Here is a 24,073-nt window from a genome sequence, read left to right on the forward strand (position 1 = left end):
CGCCGCCGCCGCCGCACGGTCTCCACCCCCAAGGTGAGCGCCGGGTCCCGCACTCCGTACCCTACCCATCCCCGTCTTCTCCCCTTCGCCCCGATCGCCGGGTGCCGCCTGCGTCGTCGATTGCCTCCCGGGTCGGCGGCGGCTGCGGGCGCGGGCGATCGCCGCCTGGGAGGCCGATCTTACAGTCCGTCGCGTCCGATCGCTAGGCGGTCGTTCCGGCGCCCGCCGATCTCCCCGTTTCGGCGGTGGAAGTTTAGATTGCTGCGCGTGTTCTGTGGCGGCGGCTGGCTTGGGCCACGGTTTTTGGGGACGATCGGGGGCGTCTCGATGACGCAGCGACGCCTATGTGGGCGTTAGGCCCAGGTTCTGATCGGTTCTGCTGAGGGAAATCTGTGTCGAGGAGATCGGGATAGGATTTGGGGATGAGAACTGTTTGGGGAACCTCAGTTGCCGAACCTCATGTCGTAGTTCGCGGTGCTAGATTTGCGCCCGTAGAAGAAACAAGGGCCGGGACCTTGTGCAGGTGTTCTGGATGGTTATGGAGTAGTAGAAAGGAGAACTGCTTTTCTGCAGGCTAGATAAATATATTTTTTATCCTGGATGTGGGATTTCATGTTTTGAGCAGTAATTTATGTTTGATTGCTCTCTGGTAGAATGTAGTATGTTTGTGCTAACCCATGCCGTTGTTGATTTCGTGTGGCAGATTAGTATGTGGTAGGAAGTGCATGGGGAGAAAGGATGCCAGAGTTGCGTAGTGGAGTCCGACAATCCCGGTTGAAGTCGAGGAAGGCTGAGGTTCTCGACGTACAGGACCCAGCAGAGAACTTGGCAGTGGCAGCGCCTACGGTGGCAGGAAGGCGTGGCAGAGGAAGGGGTGGGAGAGGTGGAGGGCGAGGAAGGGGAAGGGCAGGAGGAAGAGGGAGAGGTGTTCCTGTGATTGACTTGGATCCAGACCAGCCTTTTGAGGTTCTTCCTGGAGCTGGTGTTGGTGGAGGTGCTGTGGGTGGTCCACAGCGCATTGAGGAATTTGCTGATAAGGCTGTCAAGATGGATGGCGCGAGTCCTGACAAGATCGGTGGTGGTGAAGATGATGCATCTCCAGTCCCAGAGAAGGTATTTGTTTGATTGCACTATGGCTCATACTATTTTGTGTGTTTTGATTTGCTGCTCTCCTTGTGGTGTCAGGGTTTTTAGAAGATAACGACAAATCTTATATTTTGTCATGGTTTGACGTGGCCTATCCTGTCATAATACAGCCTTATCAGTTATGTCTATAAACGGTTCCCTAAAAAAAGAGTTATGTCTGTAAATGGTAGTTCATATGGAGCTAGTTGTGTTGGAATTTTGGACTAAAATATGTAGAATAACTAGCTAATGCACTTGCTTTGCCACCTAAAAAATTATATAATTGCCTGCCTCGGACTTTACCTACGCCCGTCGCACTCATGCAACTTCTGCCTATGCTGGCATACACCTCCGTGCTCCATGTCATGCTTCATGATGTTTCATTTATTTAGCTTAGAGATATTTAAAGTAAGGTGTGGAAAGGGAGGTGGGATGCGTGGACGAACTGTGCCTTGCCCACTCCCATTTATAAGGTAGTGAAGACCGTAAAACAAGATGTAATTGAAAAAAAAAATCAACGGCATTTTCCTTGTCCTCGCACTTATTTTGGCATTACTTGTAATTTTTCTATTGCTCCATGAGAACCAGCCAATTGTATGCTGATATTGATACTTGCATTTCTTAGCTCTGGTTATATCTGTTTCTAAATTGCAACGAAAGCGTGCTGATCCATGTGGAGGAAGAGAAAATCACGTATGAATTATTATTTTCGTTGTGAACACCATTAGAAATGACTGGTATCTTTTTTTCATGTGAGAAGAGTTCTCTCCCTTAATATCAGGTACCTTAATAGTAGGAAATAGTAGTAGTTAATCGGATCCATCGGGGACGCATGTTCTGCTCCCTCCATCCATTTATTTAGGGCCAACTTTTCAAATCTTGCATACAAATGTATAGCAAGAAAGTTGGAGCAATTATATAGGGATTATAATTTGGCCAACTGATTCCCTCAATTCCCCTCGGCAGCTTTGTTTTGGGTACTATGAAAACCTCATGCGAAGCATCTGATTAATGCGCTAAGCTGCTCGCCTCCCACCGTGTTAATTCTTTGCGCTAACACCATGGTGCATGTTGGGCATGCCTTGCATGAGATTTTCCTCTCCTTCCTTTTCTACCCTGCATGCCCAATCAAAATCAAGGATTGCTAAAGTCTGCATGATAACATTAATTACACATTCCATATGAAGAGGGGATGGGAGGGAATGTGCGCCATGAAAGATGGAGCAGTAATAGTGCTTAGGGAATTAGACCTAAAAAATCCAGAAAATGAAATTTGGGGTTGGGCCCTAAATAAACGGATGGTGGGAGTAATTAATTATGGCAACCAAGTGCCCTGCTGTCAGGGCAGGTTCATCAGCCTGCAATTATGTTCTGTCTGGGGTTTCTTTGGAATGATATATTAGATTGAATTTCTCAGTAGATAACCCAAGATGCTTACATGGAGGTGACATTTTCCTCAACTATCACCTAGTATGTCAGTACAACAAGTAGCTGCTTCGAACTTCAACGTTGGCTTTATATCATGCAAGCTGCTCTTTCTTTAATACTGTAGGTTCACATGCATTGAAGTAAAACAGTACTAATTTGAACCCAGGCATAGTTTAATACTCCCTCCGTCCCAAAATTCTTGTCTTAGATTTATATAGATACGGATGTATCTAACAGTAAAATGTGAATAGTAGATACATCCGTATGTAGACAAATTTAAGACAAGAATTTTGGGACGGAGGGAGTATAACCCAAGTTTTGTTTAGATGCAAGTGAATCTGCTATTTTAAAGCGTTGGCCCAACTGGGCGAATGTAACTAAAGGAAGAAATTTAGGTGGACTGCTTGCAACAGGACAAAACTTATTTGGTTGGATGCATTAATAGGACAGATCCAGCGAGATATTTCATATCCAAATTCATGAGATCTATCAAAGGCCAAGAGCTGAGACCCTCTGTCAATATAGAGAAGTGCTTAAGGTTTTCCATAGAGAGGGGGCCTTTTCTTCTCTTCTCCATACAGTTGGGCTTTGTCTTCTGAGGCCATCTACAATGCAGGCGCTAACAGCGGACGCTAGGATTGAGATCCCGCTAGTTTCTCCCATTTCCCACCCGATGCTGGGAAATCTTCTCGCGTCAACTCAAAATTAGCCATCGGGCACACCACCTTTTCTTTTTTTGCATGAACTAATTAATCGGAGGTGGGCACTAGCAGCGACGCTAACAATATCCTTTAAAATCTGCTTTGCCTTAACTTACTCGGATTTTATTGGAGGGGCAGGCGCTACCGTTACCATGTAGCGCTTATAATTTGCGATCAGCGTTGGAATTCAAGACTGTACGATCGACGCAAACATAAATTTGTGGGGAAAAATCCCTCTAGTGTCCAAACAAGCGCCTGTGCGTTGGAAATGGCCTGAGGGGCTTGAGAAGCTGCAACCTCTTTTGGGAAGCTTAAGGTTCCAGGGGCTTACTGGCCTGAGCTGGAAGCTCCCTCAAATGTCGTAAATGTAAAGGATAGGCAACCCATATCCATCATCCACTTATAGAGCACTCTAAAACTTCAGTATTACCTTTTTTTGCATCTAGTAATAAAGTATGACATGCACATTCAAGCTTATCCTTGTTTTTAAAATCTCTGTCTAATGTATATACCTTGCATTCTGGCAGACAGGCAGGCATTTACATTTTTCTGAAATCACTCTACCTGAACCATATTTCATTTATAACAAGATAACCTTATCATTTGGATGCCAACATTGGCAAGCAAAATGAACTAGAGTTGCCAAGATGTTGGCTTTCCAAATTCCCTCGATGGCAACTCCAGTTCATTTTGCTTGCCAATGTTGGCCAAATCATGGGCAAGGAAAAGTTTGACGAAAATTCTGGCTAGCCAAGTATGTGGTAGGGCAAACTTGGGCTAAAATCAAACATACCCTAAAGCCCGTCTGAAGTTTTCTTTGTGTAAAATTTTGAAATGCAAGTCATCCAGTAAAATATGTATTTTTTTTACCATTTGCAGGTTCAAGTAGGCCATTCTCCACAATACAAGGTAGAGAGGAAATTGGGCAAGGGTGGTTTTGGGCAGGTTTATGTTGGCAGAAGAGTTTCTGGTGGAACAGAGCGCACTGGACCAGATGCTTATGAGGTTTATCTTTACTGCTTTTCCTTTTGTCTTCAAAAATTGCTATTTGAATATCATGATGGTAAGAGTGTTGTCTTCTCTCATTGCAGGTTGCTTTGAAATTTGAGCACCGCAACAGTAAGGGGTGCAATTATGGCCCTCCATATGAGTGGCAGGTTTATAGGTAATTACATTATAATAAGCTAAGTGTGTGTATCTTTCTTACAAAAGAATATTGAAAATCATGAGAGTTATACATAACTGTACCATGAAATGTTTTTTTTCTCTTTTGCATATTATAAGATTCTCAGTTATCTTTTGGATCCAAAATTTTCTTTTGTCATCAAGTAATTGCACTAAATTTTGTATATAACCCAGGGCACCAAATAGTGAATGCTTTATTAGTACACTGCTAACTTGCTTCCATTTGTAGTTTTTAAAATTGATTTGGCAGTATTCTAATCTATTGAAATATAAAGAAGGATTTCTTATTGTCACTGCTCACCACTTAGAAGAACCAATCTTATTATTTGCCCCACCAAACTACTTCCCCACTAATTCTGATGTTTTTGTGTGCATTTTTTAAGCTCTCTGAACGGATGTTATGGTATACCGTGGGTTCACTACAAAGGCCGTCAAGGGGACTATTATGTGCTGGTTAGTTATATAAATGTTACCTAGTTCGTTTGAGAAAGTTCTATTGTTACCACAAGCTGAATTATATTGCTGTTTCAGGTAATGGATATACTAGGCCCTAGCCTTTGGGATGTTTGGAATTCTCTAGGGCAAACGTAAGATGGATACGTTTATTTGCTTTGTGTTTCTGTCATATCTGTTTCTAAATTAGAACAGCTGAGTGATAACTAATGTTTGGATCAGGATGACTCCAAGTATGGTTGCTTGCATCGCTGTAGAGGCTATATCTATCCTTGAAAAACTTCATGCAAAGGGGTAACCATTGTCCTACTGAATTGGCTTTGAGATGCAGCTTTCCAGATTTATATATTTTCTATTGAAATATTTTGCAGGTTTGTTCATGGAGACGTTAAGCCAGAGAATTTTCTACTCGGACAACCTGGATCACCTGATGAGAAGAAGCTTTTTTTGATTGACCTTGGGTTAGGTATGTCATAGCGGATAATTCATTATTCTTTGCCAGTAGTTGAGTAAATTTTCACACACAACACATAAGGATTCTGCATAGCATTCTCCGCCTTAACTGTATAATATACCTAATATAAGCAAGTACTTACTCCTACCATTTGAACTGCCAGCATCGAGATGGAAGGAAACATCATCTGGACAACATGTTGACTACGATCAGAGGCCTGATATTTTTAGGTTTATTTTTATCTAAGGATCAATCATTTTTTATTTCCAATCAGTTTTGTGGTTGACCAGTTGTTACCTTCTTTTGGACAGGGGCACAATAAGATATGCTAGTGTGCATGCTCATTTGGGCCGTACTGGTAGCAGAAGGGATGATCTGGAATCACTAGCATATACATTGATATTTCTACTCAGAGGAAGATTACCTTGGCAAGGCTATCAGGTTTTTTTCTTTTTCTTTGGATAGATGGGTTTGGATCATAGCTCCTGGACTATGTATTCTGCCCGCTTACATGCATGTTGGGTGAAGTGAAATTAATTTGTTATTACCTACTCCCTCCGTTCTGAAATAATTGAAGTTCTAGGATTGTCCAGTCAAACATTTTTAACTTTGACCAAGTCAGAAAAAAATGTGCTAAGATCTACAATATTAAATATATATACATATTATAAAAATAACTTTTATAATGAATCTAATGACACAAATTTGATGTTGTAGATGTTGATATATTTTTCTATAAACTTGGTCAAACTTAACGAAGTTTGACTCAGGACAAACCCAAAACTTCAATTATTTGAAACGGAGGGACTAATTGAGATTGTGGATGGGATACACACCCATCCATTATGACTCTCTGTCTCTCTGTGTGTGTGTGTGTGTGATGTGAACATATGTATTTGACCTCTGCTAAATGATGTGCAGGGGGAGAACAAGAGCTTTCTTGTTTGCAAGAAGAAAATGTCTATCTCTCCAGATCTGATGTGCTGTTACTGCGCACCTCCTTTTAAACTTTTTCTGGAAACCGTGACAAACATGAAATTTGATGAAGAACCAAACTACCCAAAGCTGATTTCCCTCTTTGATGAATTGATTGAGCCCCAGCATTTGAGGCCTATTAGAATCGATGGTGCTCTAAAGGTTTGTTTTCTATAGATCTGATTTCATACTCGTCCTACTATCTTAGTTGATGCATTACTCATTGAAGGAGCTTTTTTAGTTTGACCTTTGGTTATTTTTCATATGTAGGCTGGACAAAAACGAGGAAGAGGAAGTCATGATGAAGATGAACAACCGAGGAAGAAAGTTCGACTGGGAAGCCCAGCAAATCAGTGGATTTCAGTATATAATGCTAAGAGGCCCATGAAACAGAGGTAACACAGTATATCATGGCTTTATAGGTTGCACATGTTATGAGTCTTCACTCGCCAGTTGCCACAGTCTGTTCTACGTTTTAGCATTTTGTGTGTGATGGATAACCTAAAATTTGTTTGTAAATAGTTCCAACTTCAGAGTAGGCACGTGATGCACATGATTATACTCAACTCGGCAAGCTTGTACTTATTTCAGACAAGATTTTTCCGAGTTTTTTATGTTCTTCATGTCAAGGTTTGGTGGATAATAAATGTGCACAATTGCGGTACTAAGAAATACTCCCTCCATCCCAAAATAAGTGTCTCAACTTTGTACTAACCTTAGTACAAAGTTGTACTAACCTTAAGACACTTATTTTGGGTCGGAGGGAGTAGCAGTCAAGCACATTATATTGTTTCCAGCTACTTATCTAGTCATAAGCCATGGTTTTCAAAGTGCCCCCTTCCAGTAACGTCCTTGTTATTCTCCCTCTCAGATACCATTACAATGTAGCAGAAGCCCGACTTCATCAACACATAGAGAAAGGGAATGAAGATGGATTGTTTATTAGTTCGGTAGCATCTGCAGCAAATCTTTGGGCCCTTATTATGGACGCTGGAACTGGGTTCACATCCCAAGTTTACGAACTTTCACCAATATTCCTTCATAAGGTATATTAATGACTCTTGAGCATTCTGCTTTCTTATTTTGGGTTCCTAAGTTGCCAATTTTTTATGTACTCTAGGACTGGATTATGGAGCAGTGGGAAAATAACTACTACATCAGTGCCATAGCAGGAGCAACAAATGGAAGTTCCTTGGTGGTCATGTCAAAAGGTTTGTCGAATTTATTGTTTTGCCGAATGGTTATCATTTATTATATTTATTTGGAAAGGTCAATCCATATTCAAGTATTTGTCCTGCTTCTGCTTCCTAAAATTTTGCTGGCGTTTCCAGTCAATGGTAGAGAGCTGACTGTTTTGTCGATATATTGAATGCCCTGTTTTCCAGTTCAAGTGTTCCTTGTTGATATTAGCTATTAGTGGGGTTAATCGAGGCTGGTCATTTACTGTTTCTAGGAACCCCTTACACTCAACAGTCTTACAAAGTCAGTGAATCATTCCCCTTCAAGTGGATCAACAAGAAATGGAAAGAAGGATTTCATGTTACATCAATGACTACAGCAGGGACCCGCTGGGGTGTAGTAATGTCAAGGAACTCTGGATATTCTGAACAGGTAATTGGCAATTGATTAAAAATTGTCCATTAGTTAAATGTGAATTATACAATCCCGTTGTTCAAAATAATATTATTGCCACTTCATTCCTCTGATATGTAATGCAGGTGGTAGAGTTGGATTTTCTTTATCCTAGTGAAGGTATTCACCGGCGATGGGAGAATGGATATAGAATAACTTCTACAGCAGCCACTGGTGATCAAGCTGCTTTTATATTGAGCATTCCCAAAAGAAAATTGTCGGACGAGACACAAGAAACTCTTAGAACATCCACTTTCCCAAGCAACCATGTGAAGGTAGGACCATATCATTTGTTCTTTAGTGCATTTTCATAAGTAATATGATAAGTTCTTAACTATAAGAAGTTAATAGCTGTCATCTGGTTCTGTTTTGATCTGCATTTGCAATTGCATGTTTGAGGACAGGGTAGTATTTAAACCATAACTGGGCTATTAATCCCACTGTTCTGATACCCCGTTCTCTCTTCACAATTCACTTCAGCCAGGATTTATTATTCCGTACTGTTGTTGCTACAGAGCTATTTTTCTCGCTCAAACACTAACTCAGTCACCGCTCTAATATAGTCATACGGTTATCCTTTTGTAGGAGAAATGGGCCAAGAATCTTTACATTGCCTCTATATGCTATGGACGGACAGTGTCGTGAGACTTGCAGTCACACCAACTCAGTCAGGGCTGAGCATATTAAAATGAGTTTCGAAAACCACAGCAAATTTAGTTGCTGCTGTGTTACTCTGTATGTGTAGGTAAATTGCGTAGATGAACCTTACATCATGGCCAGAGCAGGGGCGCTCCAGAAAGAACTGGGATGAAGGTGGACCACAGCTAGCCAATAAGAAGATGGAAGAGGATGCGTGATCCGGCTGGTGGTGCTGCAGCATGGTTTTGCTTCGGTCCAGCTGCTGCTTTACAGAGTATGAATGGCGGCCTTCGCCTCTTTGGAGGACTATAACCTGTGAGAGCCCGTTGTGTATATAGCTCTATCATGTCCTTCATTTTGTAAGTGGAAACAAGTTCCATATTCTCAGATAGACTGGAAGTGTCTAAATTATTATGTGAGGTGGACTAATGAATTCGGTGTACCTATTCCATTATTCCTTGAGCTCATTGCATTGATGACTTCTTGAATTCCTTTAAAGTGTGAAAAAAATAGATTTTTTTGACACACTTAATTTGATTTTTCTTTTTGAAGTGTGAGCATGGGAGCATATTAGTGTTGGTATCACCTGGTACTTTCCCTCATCACCCATCTCATTGTTGCTTTTGTACGAGGAACGTTTTGTTAGTTGCAAAGCTCCAAAGAGGGACATTTGAAGGAATACCATTAATTTGACGCATTTCGTTGGCCATAACTAAAAGAACTGGAAATACTTTCCTTCGGTTCATAGGGTAGGTCCGTTCTATGAAATGAGATGACATGTGTTTCAAATTCTACCGTAAAAGTGATGTCATTTTGTTCCTATGGTAGATTTTTTCCCATTAAGTCTGTGTTGATGTTTTTCCTTGAGATATTAAGTATAGGAACCAATACTATGCAGAAATATAAATCAATTCATGTAAATAAAGGACTGAGAAAAAAATTCTATAAAAATTCTATATGATTTTTTGGGCAAAGCTATGCGTAGGACGGTGGTTTTTTTTTTCTAAAAGATCCGCCGGCGGATTTTTTAAAAATATCCGTCGCCTCGCTAGCCACTGGATTTAACACGGGATGCTGTCAGAGGTCCATAGCGTTTCTCCCCTAGGTCACGAACCTAGGGTTTTCTAGTCCTCCGGTGGCCTTCGCCGCCGTGAGTTCCCTATTTCCCTTGCGAAAACTTCGACGAGTGCATCATCCCTCTCGCCCCGGTCCTCTTGTATACTACTACTTCTTGAGCTTGCTTGGTTTTTTTTGAAGAGGAAATGCTGATGTAGCAAAGTAGATATAAGTTTTTCTCTCAGTTAAGAACCAAGGTATCAATCCAATAGGAGGAACACACAAGTCTCCAACAATTGCACCTGCACAAACAAACAAATATTTGCACCCAACGCTATAAAGGGTTATCAGTCCCTTCACGGTAGATATAAAAGATAAGTAAAAGTGCGAAATAAAATAAAAGTAAGTAAATTATACGAAGGTATTTTTGCTTTTTTGATTTTGTAGATATGAAAATAATATGATACTCCCTCCGTTCCTAAATATTTGTCTTTTTAGAGATTTCAATGGACTACCACATACGGATGTATATAGACATATTTTAGAGTGTAGATTCACTCATTTTGCTTCGTATGTAGTCACTTGTTAAAATCTCTAGAAAGACAAATATTTAGGAACGGAGGGAGTAAAAGATAGACCCGGGGGGGGGGGCATAGTTTTCTCTAGAGGCTTCTCTCTTGAAAGAAAGCATACAGTGGGCAAACAAACTACTATTAAGCAATTGATAGAAAAATGCATAGTTATGACGATATCCAAGGTAATGATCATGTATGTAGGCATCACGTCCGAGATAAATAGACCGACTCCTGTCTACATCTACTACTATTACTCCACAGATCAACCGCTATCCAGCATGCATCTAGTGTATTAAGTTAACAAGAACGAAGTAACGCCTTAAGCAAGATGACATGATGTAAAGGGATAGATCCAATCAATATGAGAAAACTTCATCCTTTTATCCTTAATGGCAACAATACAAATACATGTCATGTTCCTTTTTGTCACTGGGATCGAGCACCGCAAGATTGAACCCATTACAAAGCACCTCTCCTGTTGCAAGAAAAATTAATCTAGTTGGCCAAACCAAATCAATAGATTAGGGAGAAATACAAAGCTATATAAAATCATGCATACAAGAGTTCATGAAGACTCAAATAATATTCTTAGATAATGTGATCATAAACCCACAATTCATCGGATTTCAACAAACACACCGCAAAAGAAGATTACATCGAATAGATCTCCAAGAACATCGAGGAGAAAATTGTATTGAAGATCAAAGAGAGAGAACAAGTCATCTAGATACTAGCTATTGACCAGTAGGTCTGTGGTAAACTACTCATGCATCATCCGAAGGGCAGTGAGGTTGATGTAGAAGGCATCCGCGATCGAATCCCCCCTCCGACAGACTACCGGAAAAGGTCGCCAGATGGGATCTCACGATGAAAGAAACTTGCGGCGGCGGAAAAGTATTTTTGGTGTGCCCTTGGTCTTCGGGGAATATTGGTATTTGTAGAAGAAGAATTAGGGTTGGAAGTGCCATGGGGTGGGGGGGGGGGCACAAGCTTGAGCCCCCCCTGAGGCGAGCCCCTTGAGCTTGTCGCCGCCTTGTGGCCCTTCTGGCCTCCTCCCGAAGCTTCCAGGGTGTCTTGTGGTCCAAGAAAAATCGTCAAAAAGTTTCATTCTATTTGGACTCCGTTTGGTATTGATTTTCTGTAAAGACAAAAACAAGGAAAAATAGCATAATAATGCATATAAAACATCCAAGATTGATAATATAATAGCATGGAACAATAAAAAAATTATAGATACGTTGGAGATAAACCTGGGCAAACGTCGGGCCGGGCCGGGTTTCGGGCCGGGCTTGTAAAAGCCCGACCTTCATTTCTCAAGCCCGAGCCCGGCCCAAAGCCCGAAATACTCCATATTTTCAAGCCCGAGCCCGGCCCGAAGTCAAGCCCGAAGCCCGGCCCGAATGCTATTTTCTAGTACGCGCATGTGCAAGCCCGGCCCGGCCTGAAATACAGGAAAATTGAAGCCCGAGCCCGGCCCGAACTATCTTTCGGGCTGCAAAACAAAGCCCGAGCCCGACCTGAATGTCAAGCCCGGCCCGTCCCGGTCCGGGTTTTTCGGGCCGGGCTCGGGCCGGGTCGTCGGGCCGGGCTGCCCATGCCCGGGTTTAGTTGGAGACATACCAAGCATCCCCAAGCTTAATTAATGCTCGTCCTCGAGTAGGTAAATGATAAAAATTGAATTTTTGATGTGGAATGCTACCTAACATGTTTATCATGTAATCTTTCTTTGTGTGGCATGAATATTCAGATCCATAAGATTCAAAACAAGAGTTTAATATTGACATAAAAACAATAATACTTCAAGCATACTAAAAAGCAAACATGTCTTTCGAAAATATCATGGCTAAAGAAAGTTATCCCTACAAAATCATATAGTCTTGTCAGGCTCTATCTTCTTAACACGAAGTATTTATCATGCACAACCCCAATGCCAAGCCGAGCAATTGATTCATACTTTTTAACGTGCTTCAGTTTTTTCATTTCTCACGTAATAAATGAGCGTGAGTCATGGATATAGAATATAGTACAATGTTGGAGGTTGTGTGGAGAAGACAAAGAAGAAGAAAGTCTCACATTGACGAGGCTAATCAACGGGATATGGAGATGCCCATCAATTGATATCAATGCAAGGAGTAGGGATTCCATGCAACGGGTGCACTAGAGCTATAAGTGTATGAAAGCTCAATAGAAAACTAAGTGAGTGTGCATCCAACTTGCTTGCTCATGAAGACCTCAGGCATTTGAGGAAGCCCATCATTGGAACATACAAGCCAAGTTCTATAATAAAAAATTCCCACTAGTAATATATGGAAGTGACATAATAGGAGACTCTCTATCATGAAAACATGGTCATCTCATGACACGAGCTGACGACAGCCATGCATCACCTGTATGAAAGTTAGTACCAGCTTGAAAAAGCAATGGGTGGGTTGGCTGTGAAAGGAGAAGGGGTTTGTTTGAGAGTGGTGTTCATGGCTCCCAAGAAGGTGGCTGGTGCTCCCGCGAGGCCGAAGGACATGGCCTTGTAATCGTAGTGCCCTTCCAGAGTCTGGAAGGCTGTTTTGAATTCATCGCCAACTGCCATATGAATCTGGTGATAACCAGCTCTGAGATCGGGTTTATATAACCATGAGGCACCAGACATCCATGAGTTCTTCGACTATGGGCACTGGATACTTGCTGACGACGGTCATCACATTTAGACAATGATAATAAATACATAAACGCCAGGAGAAAAAAAAAATTTGGTCATAGAACCCCTGGTACCAATGTTTATAGAACTGTCCAGAATTGCTAAAGAGAAGCAGCTTTGAAGTCATGGAGAATGAAAATAGGACCCTGGCTTGAGCCCATCTAGTGATTAAAGGTAAAATTCTCTTCCTTTCCTATATTATACCAGAGGTGAGTGCATAATCTGGTGTAGAGGATTTCATAATTGGACGTTGAACCCATTTCATATGATGGAGTTGCCAGAGTATTAGGTGTGGCTAGCTGCTTCCATATCGCCCCCAAAAAAGAACCAAAAATTTCCAGAGGCATCTTCCATTCATTTCGATTTAGGGTTGGAAGACAGACTGGTGAACAATCTTCTTCTTGTTTTCTCCGACCTAGAGCACTCTTTTTTTTGACAGTTGCTTCGACAAACATTCGATAGACTAGCTTTCGAAGTGCCACTAAGATCCTATTGAGTAAAACCCTCCCTCGGGGATAACAGCCAGTGCAAGGCAACCGGCCTCACCACACCGCCCTAAATGCAAGTCGCTTCAGTCAACCAAGAAGATCATGATAATTAGACCAATGAGAGATTGTGATCAGTGTCATCTATCTCCCTAGTAATGAACTGAAAAGGAGACTGTCACCGCCGAGAACGAGATGACACAGGTACTATAGTCAAGAAGTCAAGAGTAAAGGCTTTGGCCTACCTCTCACCCATTCCCACCTTGGAATGTAAACAAAGAGTCCTGTCTTAGGGAGAATCCTTCCTCATTGCCCTTGGTAAAGAGCTTCAAAACTAGATTGAAAAAGTATGGAAAGTGTTCAATTAGAACATGAAAACGTGACTCAATTGGTCTTAGTTAGTCTTAGGGACAGAGTGGAAGACTACCGAAAGAACAAGCAACGGATTTCGTGCTCATCCCTTGCTAAAGCGTCATTTTTCTATTCATGTTCCCAGAAATTCAGTTCACTAGGGAACACCTTACAGGTTGGTCATGGCAGTGAGCGCTTAAGACCACTCGCTGGATGATATGGTCAATCATACTCCAGAGTGGGAAATGAGAAAGGAAGGAGTTTGGCAAGATGACTTCGGTTCACCATCCAGCTATACTTGCTATACTTCGGCTCCTCTTTGTTCTACTACCTTCATCCTTGGGTGACCGATCACCAGATCACAATCAAGAAGAGTCAAAGTTGTCTTACTAGTAGTATGGGGAAGGAGTGGACTCTAGGGATACTATTAATTGATTAAGTAATCAAATTGTTGTATCAATTCTTTTCGACGGAAAGCAAGCTAGTGGAATGCAACCAACAACAAGAAGCCCTCAGGTCATGAGAAAAATGTATGGATCCCTATTCCTTTCTTTTTATCCGACTGGAAGCAGTGGAAGAACTTCTTGATACTTTTTTCTCCTCTAACATAAACCCGTCAATTGATACATACAAGCCGCATATATCATCTATACTATCTATCCTTCTCTCTCTTCCAGAGTCAATCTAGTATTCTTCTTATTAGAACTTGAAATAAGGTCCATCTCAATACCCAAGAAGTAGTGCCAATTATCTTCCCTTTGCTGCACCTTGTGCTATATATCGAGTGGACCCTAACCTATATCTACTTGCTTCGGCCTTTAGATATCTGCATTCTTTGATGTATCCACCTTGACTTGGTATTCCGTGCTCTGTTCTAGAAGTCTTTAACACTTGACCTCAAACTCCATTGGCTCCTTACAGGCTAAGAAGATAGATTGTACATTCGATTTCCAAAATGTGAGTGGTTTGAAGCATGTTTTAGTGAAGGAGATGATGATTGTAAAAGAAACTAGAAAGAAAAGCGAAACGGAAGAGATCAAAAGCGATTGAAGTGACTAGTTGGAAGTTCCCGAAAGCAGGGAAAGCGTAGCTTACATGACTGATCAGGCTCATCAACCTATGGAACCTCATGCTATGTTGCCGGGTTCAACTAAAGAGCAAACTGACTGCATCCATCCCGACAGAGAGTACAAGTGGTGCCATCGAAGGAAGCTGACAACCTCAGAACAAGAATGGACAGCTGGGTCCAAAAAATCCTTGACTGACCCAGCAGTAAGTGACCATGCACGACAACTTAACCTATGAAACCCTCATCCACACAACACCAACAACATCATCGCCGCCACCAACCAAGGGGAAGGCACGCCTATTCCCCAACAATATCACTAACATCTACCAATATAGATCTAAAAAGACATCTATGAGCGTGGATCAAGAGCGTGATCGATGGGTACGTACCATGATGGTGAGCGGGGAGGCATACATTGCCGAGCCAAATATGACGCAGAGGATGCCGTAGAACACCCAGAGCATGTAGTTGAGTAGCATCACTAGGTACAGGTCCGACTTGAACTCCTCCACGTCCTTGTTCTTGATGATCCGCCAGAACGTCAGCCTGCACATGTACAAGCAAAAAGGTAAGCGCCCCCTCATCAGAATCAAAACCTAATTACCAACCACCTTCCATAGAGTAGACTAGACAAGCAGACGAGGAGGATGGCGGCGGCGGCTTACACAAGGGAGAGGAAGAGGCCGAAGGAGATGACATTGCCGACGATGTCGCGGGCCGCGTCTAGGGAAATCATTGCTCGCCGTGAGCGGGTGGGGACTTGGGATTGGTTTGGATTGGACGGTGCATGCAGTGAAAGGGAGGGAGAGAGAGAGCCAAAGCAATTGAGATTTGGGAGTCGGTTGAGTTCGAGGGATTAGCTTATATAGATAGACGCAGCGGTCAGTGTTTATCTGGTCTCATGTTAGATCCTATGATTTGGTTAGTTACCCTGTGAGAATAAGTCACAAGTTTTTTTACTATGCATCCTGTTCGTTGCCTTGAAACCGTAGTGAAGAGTACATATCGACCAGAAGGTGCTACTTTGAAGCACACGTGTGGAAAATGATAGTAACATTGTCCCTTCTCTCATTTTCTTTCTTTCTTTTTGTTGGGCTCTTTATGGCCTCTCCTTTTCTCTTTCTTTGTTGGGCTCTTTTCGGCCTCTCTTTTTTCCACACTGGGACAATGCTCTAATAATGAATAAGACCATCACACTTCTATTTAATTACAACTCAAAAGAAATTTACAACTTGATACAAAAATATAACTCTATATGAATGCCTCCGATGGTGTACCAGGATGTGCAATGATCTAGCGTAACATGTATATAAAAAAAATAAGAATAGTGGTTGAGCCACAAACACTATGTCAACTATATGATCATGCAAAACAATATGACAATGATAATATGTGTCATAATAAAACGGAACCGTGGAAGTTGCATGGCAATATCTGGGAATTATGGAAATGCCATAATAGGTAGGTATGTTGGCTGTTTTGAGGAAACATATAAAGAGGCTTATGTGTGATAGAGCATATCATATCACGGGGTTTGGATGCACTAATGAAGTTTGCACCACAAATCAAGGTGAGAAGGGGCAATGCATGGTACCGAAGAGGCTAGCAAAATGTGGAAAGGTAAGAAGTGCATATAATCCATGGACTCTCATTAGTCATAAAGAACTCACATACTTATTGCAAGAGTTTATTAGACCTTGAAGCAAAGTACTACTATGCATGCCCCTAGGGAGATATATTGGTAGGAAAATACCATCGCCCGTCCCCGACCACCACTCGTAAGGAAGACAATCAATAATTAATCATGCTCCAATTTTATAGCATAACGAGAGACCATACGTGCATGCTTCGGGAATCACAAAGCTTAACACCAATATTCTTACTAAATCACAATTACTCACTAGCATAACCCGCATATTAACACCTTTATATCGCAAAATAAATGCAAGGAATCAAACTTCTCATATATTCAATGACCTTCATGAAAGTTTTTATTATATCCCTCTTGAATACCCATCACATTAGGACTAAATTCATAACCCAAGGAAATTACCATACTATTTATAAGACTCTCAAAATAATATAAGTGAAGCATGAGAGTTCATCAATTCTTTAAAATATAACCACCGTTGTGCTTTAAAAGATATAAGTGAAGCACTAGAGCAACTGCCTAGCTCAAAAGATATAAGTGAAGCTCAAAGAGTATTCTAATAAATTCATGATTAATGTGTGTCCCTCTCAAAAAGGTGTGTCCAGCAAGGATGATTGTGGCAAACTAAAAAGCAAATAAAGCAAAGACTCATATAATACACGACGCTCCAAGAAAAACACATATCGAAGGCAATGATCATGTGTGTAGGCATCACGTCCGAGACAAGTAGACCGACTCCTGCCTGCATCTACTACTATTACTCCACACATCGACCGCTATCCAGCATGCATCTAGTGTATTAAGTTAACAAGAACGAAGTAACGCCTTAAGCAAGATGACATGGTATAGAGGGAAGATCAAATCAATATAAACAACCCCCATCTTTTTATCCTTAATGGCAACAATAATAATACATGTCATGTCCCTTTCTGTCACTGGGATTGAGCAGCACAAGATTAAACCCATTACAAGTCACCTCTCCCATTGCAAGAAAAATCAAACTAGTTGGCCAAACCAAATCAATACATCGGAGAGAAATCTAAAGCTATATAAATCATGCATAAAAGAGTTCGGAGAAGATTCAAATAATATTCATAGATAATCTGATCATAAACCCACAATTCATATTATCTCAACAAACACACCACAAAAGAAGATTACATCGAATAGATCTCCAAGAACATCGAGGATAACATTGTACCGAAGATCAAAGAGAGAGAAGAAGCCATCTAGGTACTAGCTATGGACCAGAAGGTCAGTGGTAAACTACTCACACATCATCGAAAGGGCGACGAGGTTGATGTAGAAGCCCTCCGTGATCGAATCCCCCTCCGGCATAGTGCCGAAAAAGGTCCCCAAATGGGATCTCGCAAAGACAGAAACTTGCGGTGATGGAAAAGTATTTTTGGTGTTTCCCTGGTCTTCGAGGAATATTTAGGCATTTATAGAAGAAGAATTAGGGTTGGAAGTGCCACGAGAGGCCCACAAGCTTGGGGGCATGCCCCCTAAGCTTGTCGCCGCCTCGTGGCCCTTCTAGCCTCCTCCCAAAGCTTCTAGGGTGTCTTGTGGTCCAAGAAAAATCGTCAAAGTTTCGTTCCATTTGGACTCCGTTTGGTATTGTTTTTCTGTAAAGACAAAAACAAGGAAAAACAGCAACTAACACTGGGCGCTGCTACTTCTTTGAGCTTGCGTTGGTTTTTCCCTTGAAGAGGAAAGGATGATGTAGCGAATTAGAGATAAGTATTTCTCTCAGTTAAGAACCAAGGTAAGAATACAGTAGGAGGAACACACAAGTCCCCAATGATTGCACCTACACAAAAAAATAAATACTTGCACCCAACGCGAAAAAGGGGTTGCGAATCTCTTCACGATCACTTGCAAGGATGAGATCTGATAGAGATGGGTATAAAACATAAATAAAAGTGCAAAATAAAGTAAAGGTAAATAAATTGCAGCAAGGTATTTTGTGATTTTGATTTTATAGATCTGGAAATAATATGATAAAAATAGACCCCCGGGCCATAGTTTTCACTAGAGGCTTCTCTCTTGAAAGAACGCATACGGTGGGTAAACAAATTACTGTTGAGCAATTGATAGAAAAGTGCAAAGTTATGACAATATCCAAGGCAATGATTATGAATATAGGCATCACATCCATGGAAAGTAGACCGACTTCTGCCTGCATCTACTACTATTACTCCACACACCGACCGCTATTCATCATGCATCTAGTGTATTAAGTTAACAAGAACTGAGTAACGCCTTAAGAAAGGTGACATGATGTAGAGGGATAGATCCAATCAATATGAATAAACCCCACCTTTTTATACTTAGTGGCAACAATACAAATACGTGCCTCGCTACCCTTTTTGTCACTGGGTGAGGACGCCGCAAGATTGAACCCACTGAAAGGAAATGAATCTAGTTGGCCAAACCAAATCAATAGATCCGAGAGAAATACAAAGCTATCTTAATCATGCATAAAAGAGTTCAGAAAAGAATCAAATAATATTCATAGATAATCTGATCATAAATCCACAATTCAATGGATCTCAATAAACGCATCACAAAAGAAGATTACATTGAATAGATCTCTAAGAAAATCGAGGAGAAAATTGTATTGAAGTTCAAAGAGAGAGAAGAAGCCATCTAGCTACTAGATATGGACCCATAGGTCTATGGTAAACTACTCATACATCATCGGAAGGGCAGCAAGATTGATGTAGAAGCCCTCCATGATCAAATCCCCCTCCGATGGAGTGCCGGAAAAGGCCCCAAGATGGGATCTCACAAGAACAGAAGCTTGCGGCGGCGGGAAAATATTTTTGGTGTGCCCTCTAGTATATGGGGAATATTTGGGTACTTATAGAACAAAGATTAGGGTTGGAAGTGCCACGATGGGCCCACAAGCTTGCAGGGTGCCACCCTAGGGTGTGCCTGGTGAACTTGTTGCCCATCTGTGGCCCTTCTGGCCTCCTCTCGAAGGTTCCTAGGCGAGGGAGTCCTAGAGTAAGGGGTCCTCGGGCCGTCGACCTGTTACACATGGGCTGGGCTGATGGGCCATTATGGGCCCAAGCTGGAGTGCGGACTCGTGACGGGACAAGAGATCTTCAGAGTTGTGGTGTGTCCTCCAAGTCAGGTTTAGCGTGATCTTTCCTTCATTGTAACTGATGACTTGTAACCCTAACCCTACTGGTGTCTATATAAACTAGGGGGTTTACGGCTCTAGAGGGAGAGCTTCATTCATCACCTTTCCCATCTAGGGTTTACCTCACTTGATCTCGAGGTAGATCTACTCTGTAACCATACCATACATCAAATACAACCAAGCAGGACGTAAGGTTTTACCTCTTCAAGAGGGTCCGAACCTGGGTAAATACCGTGTTCATCCCTTGTTATCCACAGCTCGAGACCCCCTACCCGAGATTCGCCAGTTTTGACACCGACACTAGGTGTCTCATGGTCCAAGAAAAATCTTCAAAAAGTTTTGTTCCGTTTGGACTCCGTTTGGTATTGATTTCCGTGAAGATAAAAGCAAGGAAAAACAACAACTCACACTTAGCACTAGGTTAATATATATATCAGTCCTAAAAAATGATATAAATTAGCATAATAATGCATAGAAAACATCCAAGATGGATAATATAATAGCATGGAACAAACAAAAATTATAGATACATTGGAGACGTTTCAAGCATCCCCAAGCTTAATTCCTGCTTGTCCTCGAGTAGGTAAATGATAAAAACAGAATTTTTGATGTGGAATGCTACCTAACATGTTTATCAAGTAATCTTTATTTTATGTGGCATGAATATTCAGATCTGTAAGATTGATAACAAAAGTTTAATATTGACATAATAACAATAATACTTCAAGCATACTAAAAAGCAATCATGTCTTTTGAAAATATCATGGCTAAGGAAAGTTATCCCTACAAAATCATATAGTCGTGTTATTCTCCATCTTCTTAACACAAAGTATTTATCATGCACAACCCCGATGACAAGCCGAGCAATTGGTTCATACTTTTTAACACGCTTCAGCTTTTTCAATTCTCACATAATACATGAGCGTGAGCCATGGATATAGCACTGTGGGTGGAATTGAAGTTGGTAGTAGACAAAAAATGAGAAAGAAATTATCATATCAACTAGGCAAATTAATAGGCTATGGAGATGTCCATCAATTGATATCGATGTGAGTGAGTAGGGATTGCCATGCAACAGATGCACTAGAGCTATAAGTGTATGAAAGCTCAAAAGAAAACTAAGTGGGTGTGCATCCAACTTGCTTGCTCACGAAGACCTCGAGCATTTGAGGAAGCCCATCATTGGAATATACAAGCCAAGTTCTATAATGAAAAATTCCCACTAGTAATATATGAAAGTGACAAAATAGGAGACTCTCTATCATGAAGAACATGGTGCTACTTTGAAGCACAAGTGTGAAAAAGGATAGTAACATTGTCCCTTCTCTCTTTTTCTCGTATTTTTTTATTTTGGGATCTTTGTCCTCTTTTTTTTATTTTGGACTCTTTGGCCTTTCTTTTTTATTTAAGTCCAAAGTCTCATCCCTACTTATGGGGGAATCATAGTCTGCATCATTCTTTCCTCACATGAGATAATGCTCTAATAATGAAGATCATCACACTTTTATTTACTTACAACTCAAGAATTACAACTCGATACTAGAACAAAGATATGACTCTATATGAATGCCTTCGGCGGTGTACCGGGATGTGCAATGATCTAGTGTGACATGTATAAAAATTATGAACGGTGGCCAAGCCACAAATACTATGCCAACTACATGATCATGCAAAGCAATATGACAATGATGGTATGTGTCATAATAAAATGAAATGGTGGAAGTTGCATGGAAATATATCTCGGAATGGCTATGGAAATGCCATAATAGGTAGGTATGGTGGCTGTTTTGAGGAAATATATAAGGAGGGTTCATTGCACAGGCGAAAGTTGCGCGGTACTAGAGTTGCTAGCAAAGGTGGAAGGGTGAGAGTGCGTATAATCCATGGACCCAACATTATTAATAAAGAACTCACATACTTATTGCAAAAGTTTATTAGCCCTCGAAGAAATGTACTACTACACATGCTCCTAGGGGGATAGATTTGTAGGAAAAGACAATCGCTCATCCCCGAGCGCCACTCATAAGGAAGACAATCAACAATAAATCATGTTCCAATTTCATTGCATAACGAGGGACCATACGTGCATGCTTCAGGAATCACAAACCTTAACACAAGTATTTTTACTAAACCACAATTACTAACTAGCATGACTCTAATATCACCATCTTTATATCTCAAAACAAATGCAAGGAATCAAACTTCTCATATATTCAATGATCTTCATGCAAGTTTTTATTATATCCCTCTTGAATACCCATCATATTAGGACCAAATTCATAACCTGAGCAAATTGCCATACTATTTGTAAGACTCTCAAAATAACATAAGTGAAGCATGATAGTTCATCAATTTCTTGAATATATAACCACCGTCATGCTCTAAAAGATATAGGTGAAGCACTAGAGCAACTGCCTAGCTCAAAAGATATAAGTGAAGCACATAGAGTATTCTAATAAATTCACGATTAATGTGTGTCCCTCTCCAAAGGTGTGTACAACAAGGATGATTGTGGCAAACTAAAAACTAAATAAAGCAAAGACTCATATAATACAAGACGCTCCAAGCAAAACACGTATCATGTAGTGAATACAAATATAGCCTCAAGTAATTTACCAATGGATTGTAGACAAAAGAGGGGATTCCATCCGGGGTATCCCCGAGCTTAGATGCTTGGTTGTTCTTGAATATTACATTGGGGTGCCTTGGGAATCCCCAAGATTGTGCTCTTTCCACTCCGTATTCCTTGGTCCATCGAAACTTCACCAAAACTTGAAAACTTCACAACACAAAACTCAACAGAAAACTCATGAGATCGGTTAGTATAATAAAAGCGAATCACCACTTTAGATACTGTTGTAAACTCATTCCAATTTCATATTAGCATTATATCTACTGTATTCCAACTTCACCATGGTTCATACCCCCCGATACTACCCATAGATTCATCAAAACAATATAACAATGCATAGAAAACAGAATCTATGAAAAACAGAACAGTATGTGAAGACCTGAATATTGCTCATACTTCTGTAACTCTTAAAATTATGAAAAATTAGGACAACATAGGCAATTTGTATATAAATCTTGTGTAAAAAATTCAGAGTTTCTAACGTTTCTATTGATCATACTTCTACAACGTTTCTAAACAATGTAGACCTGAATATTGCTCATACTTCTACAACGTTTCTAAATAATGTGGAATAGCTTATTGGTGTGTCCGAAAGTCGTAACTGTACTTTATTGGATATTGCACGATCTATGATGTCTCGTACTGATTTACCGCTATCTTTTTGGGGTTATGCTTTAGAGACGGCTGCATTCACGTTAAACAGGGCACCGTCAAAGTCCGTTGAGACGACACCGTATGAACTGTGGTTTGGCAACAAACCTAAGCTGTCGTTTCTTAAAGTTTGGGGATGCGATGCTTATGTCAAAACGCTTCATCCTGATAAGATCAAACCCAAATCGGAGAAGTGTGTCTTCATAGGATACCCTAGGAAAACAATTGGGTACACCTTCTACCACAAGTCTGAAGGCAATATTTTTGTTGCTAAGAACGGAACCTTTCTAGAGAAGGATTTTATCTCAAAATAAGTGAGTGGGAGGAAAGTAGATGAGGTAATTGTACTTACTCTCAATTTGGAAGGTAGCTCATCCGAGAAATCTGTTCCCGTGATGCCTACACCTAATGGAGAGGAAGCTAATGATAAAGATCATGAAACTTCAGATCAAGTTGCTACAGAACCTCGTAGGTCAAACAGAGCATGATCCGCACCAGAGTTGTATGGTAATCCTATTCTGGTGGTCATGTTACTTGACCATGACGAACCTACAAACTATGAAGAAGCCATGATGAGCCCAGATTCTGATAAATGTCTTGAAGCCATGAAATCTGAGATAGGATCCATGTATGAGAACAAAGTGTAGTGGACTTGCCCGATGATTGGCAAGCCATTGAGAATAAATGGATCTTCAAGAGGAAGACGGACACTAATGGTAGTGTTATGTAACACCCACGATGCGGTTATATCTCCCACGTGTTGAAGCACGACTTAGAGGCATAACCGCATGGTGGTTTTGTTGCAAGAAGGGTCATCTTCACACAATCCCATGTAATGAGCAAGAATGGGATAAAGAGAGTTGGCTTACAATCGCCACTTCACACAATACATAAATAAATTCATACATCATCCAAAATACACTCATAGACCGGCTACGGTCAAATCCAAATGAAAAGAAGATAACCCCAATGCTAGATCCCCGATCGTCCCGACTGGGCTCCGCTACTCATCATCTGGAAATGAAACATAGTAACGACCAAGGTCCTCATCAAACTCCCACTTGAGCTCGGTTGCGCTGGTTTCCTCGGCACCTGCATCTGTTTTGGTAGAATCTGTGAGTCACGAGGACTCAGCAATCTCACACCCGCGAGATCAAGACTATTTAAGCTC

General features: G+C 41.0%; 1 protein-coding gene across 1 annotated transcript; it reads left to right on the plus strand.

The window, feature by feature from the left end:
- LOC119277151 (casein kinase 1-like protein HD16) lies at nucleotides 1–9,080 on the plus strand. Its single transcript, XM_037558387.1, has 17 exons — nucleotides 1–33; nucleotides 704–1,113; nucleotides 4,134–4,259; nucleotides 4,346–4,419; nucleotides 4,823–4,892; nucleotides 4,971–5,026; nucleotides 5,115–5,186; nucleotides 5,264–5,358; nucleotides 5,510–5,576; nucleotides 5,658–5,787; nucleotides 6,268–6,483; nucleotides 6,592–6,716; nucleotides 7,193–7,367; nucleotides 7,442–7,532; nucleotides 7,775–7,932; nucleotides 8,040–8,228; nucleotides 8,539–9,080. The coding sequence occupies exons 2-17, from the start codon at nucleotides 739–741 to the stop codon at nucleotides 8,596–8,598; spliced, it is 2,079 nt and encodes a 692-aa protein (XP_037414284.1). The 5' UTR covers nucleotides 1–33; nucleotides 704–738; the 3' UTR covers nucleotides 8,599–9,080.
- Nucleotides 9,081–24,073: the final 14,993 nt, after the last annotated feature.

The sequence above is a fragment of the Triticum dicoccoides genome, chromosome 3B, assembly GCF_002162155.2.
Source record: "Triticum dicoccoides isolate Atlit2015 ecotype Zavitan chromosome 3B, WEW_v2.0, whole genome shotgun sequence".
NCBI lineage: Eukaryota > Viridiplantae > Streptophyta > Magnoliopsida > Poales > Poaceae > Triticum > Triticum dicoccoides.

What these genes read in the sequence shown, in the direction of transcription:
- LOC119277151 (XM_037558387.1), top strand. Translation starts at nt 739, where the DNA reads ATGCCAGAGTTGCGTAGTGGAGTCCGACAATCCCGGTTGAAGTCGAGG. An exon ending in GAAAAACTTCATGCAAAGGG is followed by an intron (nt 5,187 to 5,263) that starts GTAACCATTGTC and finishes AATATTTTGCAG; the next exon opens with GTTTGTTCATGGAGACGTTA. An exon ending in TTTGATTGACCTTGGGTTAG is followed by an intron (nt 5,359 to 5,509) that starts GTATGTCATAGC and finishes TTGAACTGCCAG; the next exon opens with CATCGAGATGGAAGGAAACA.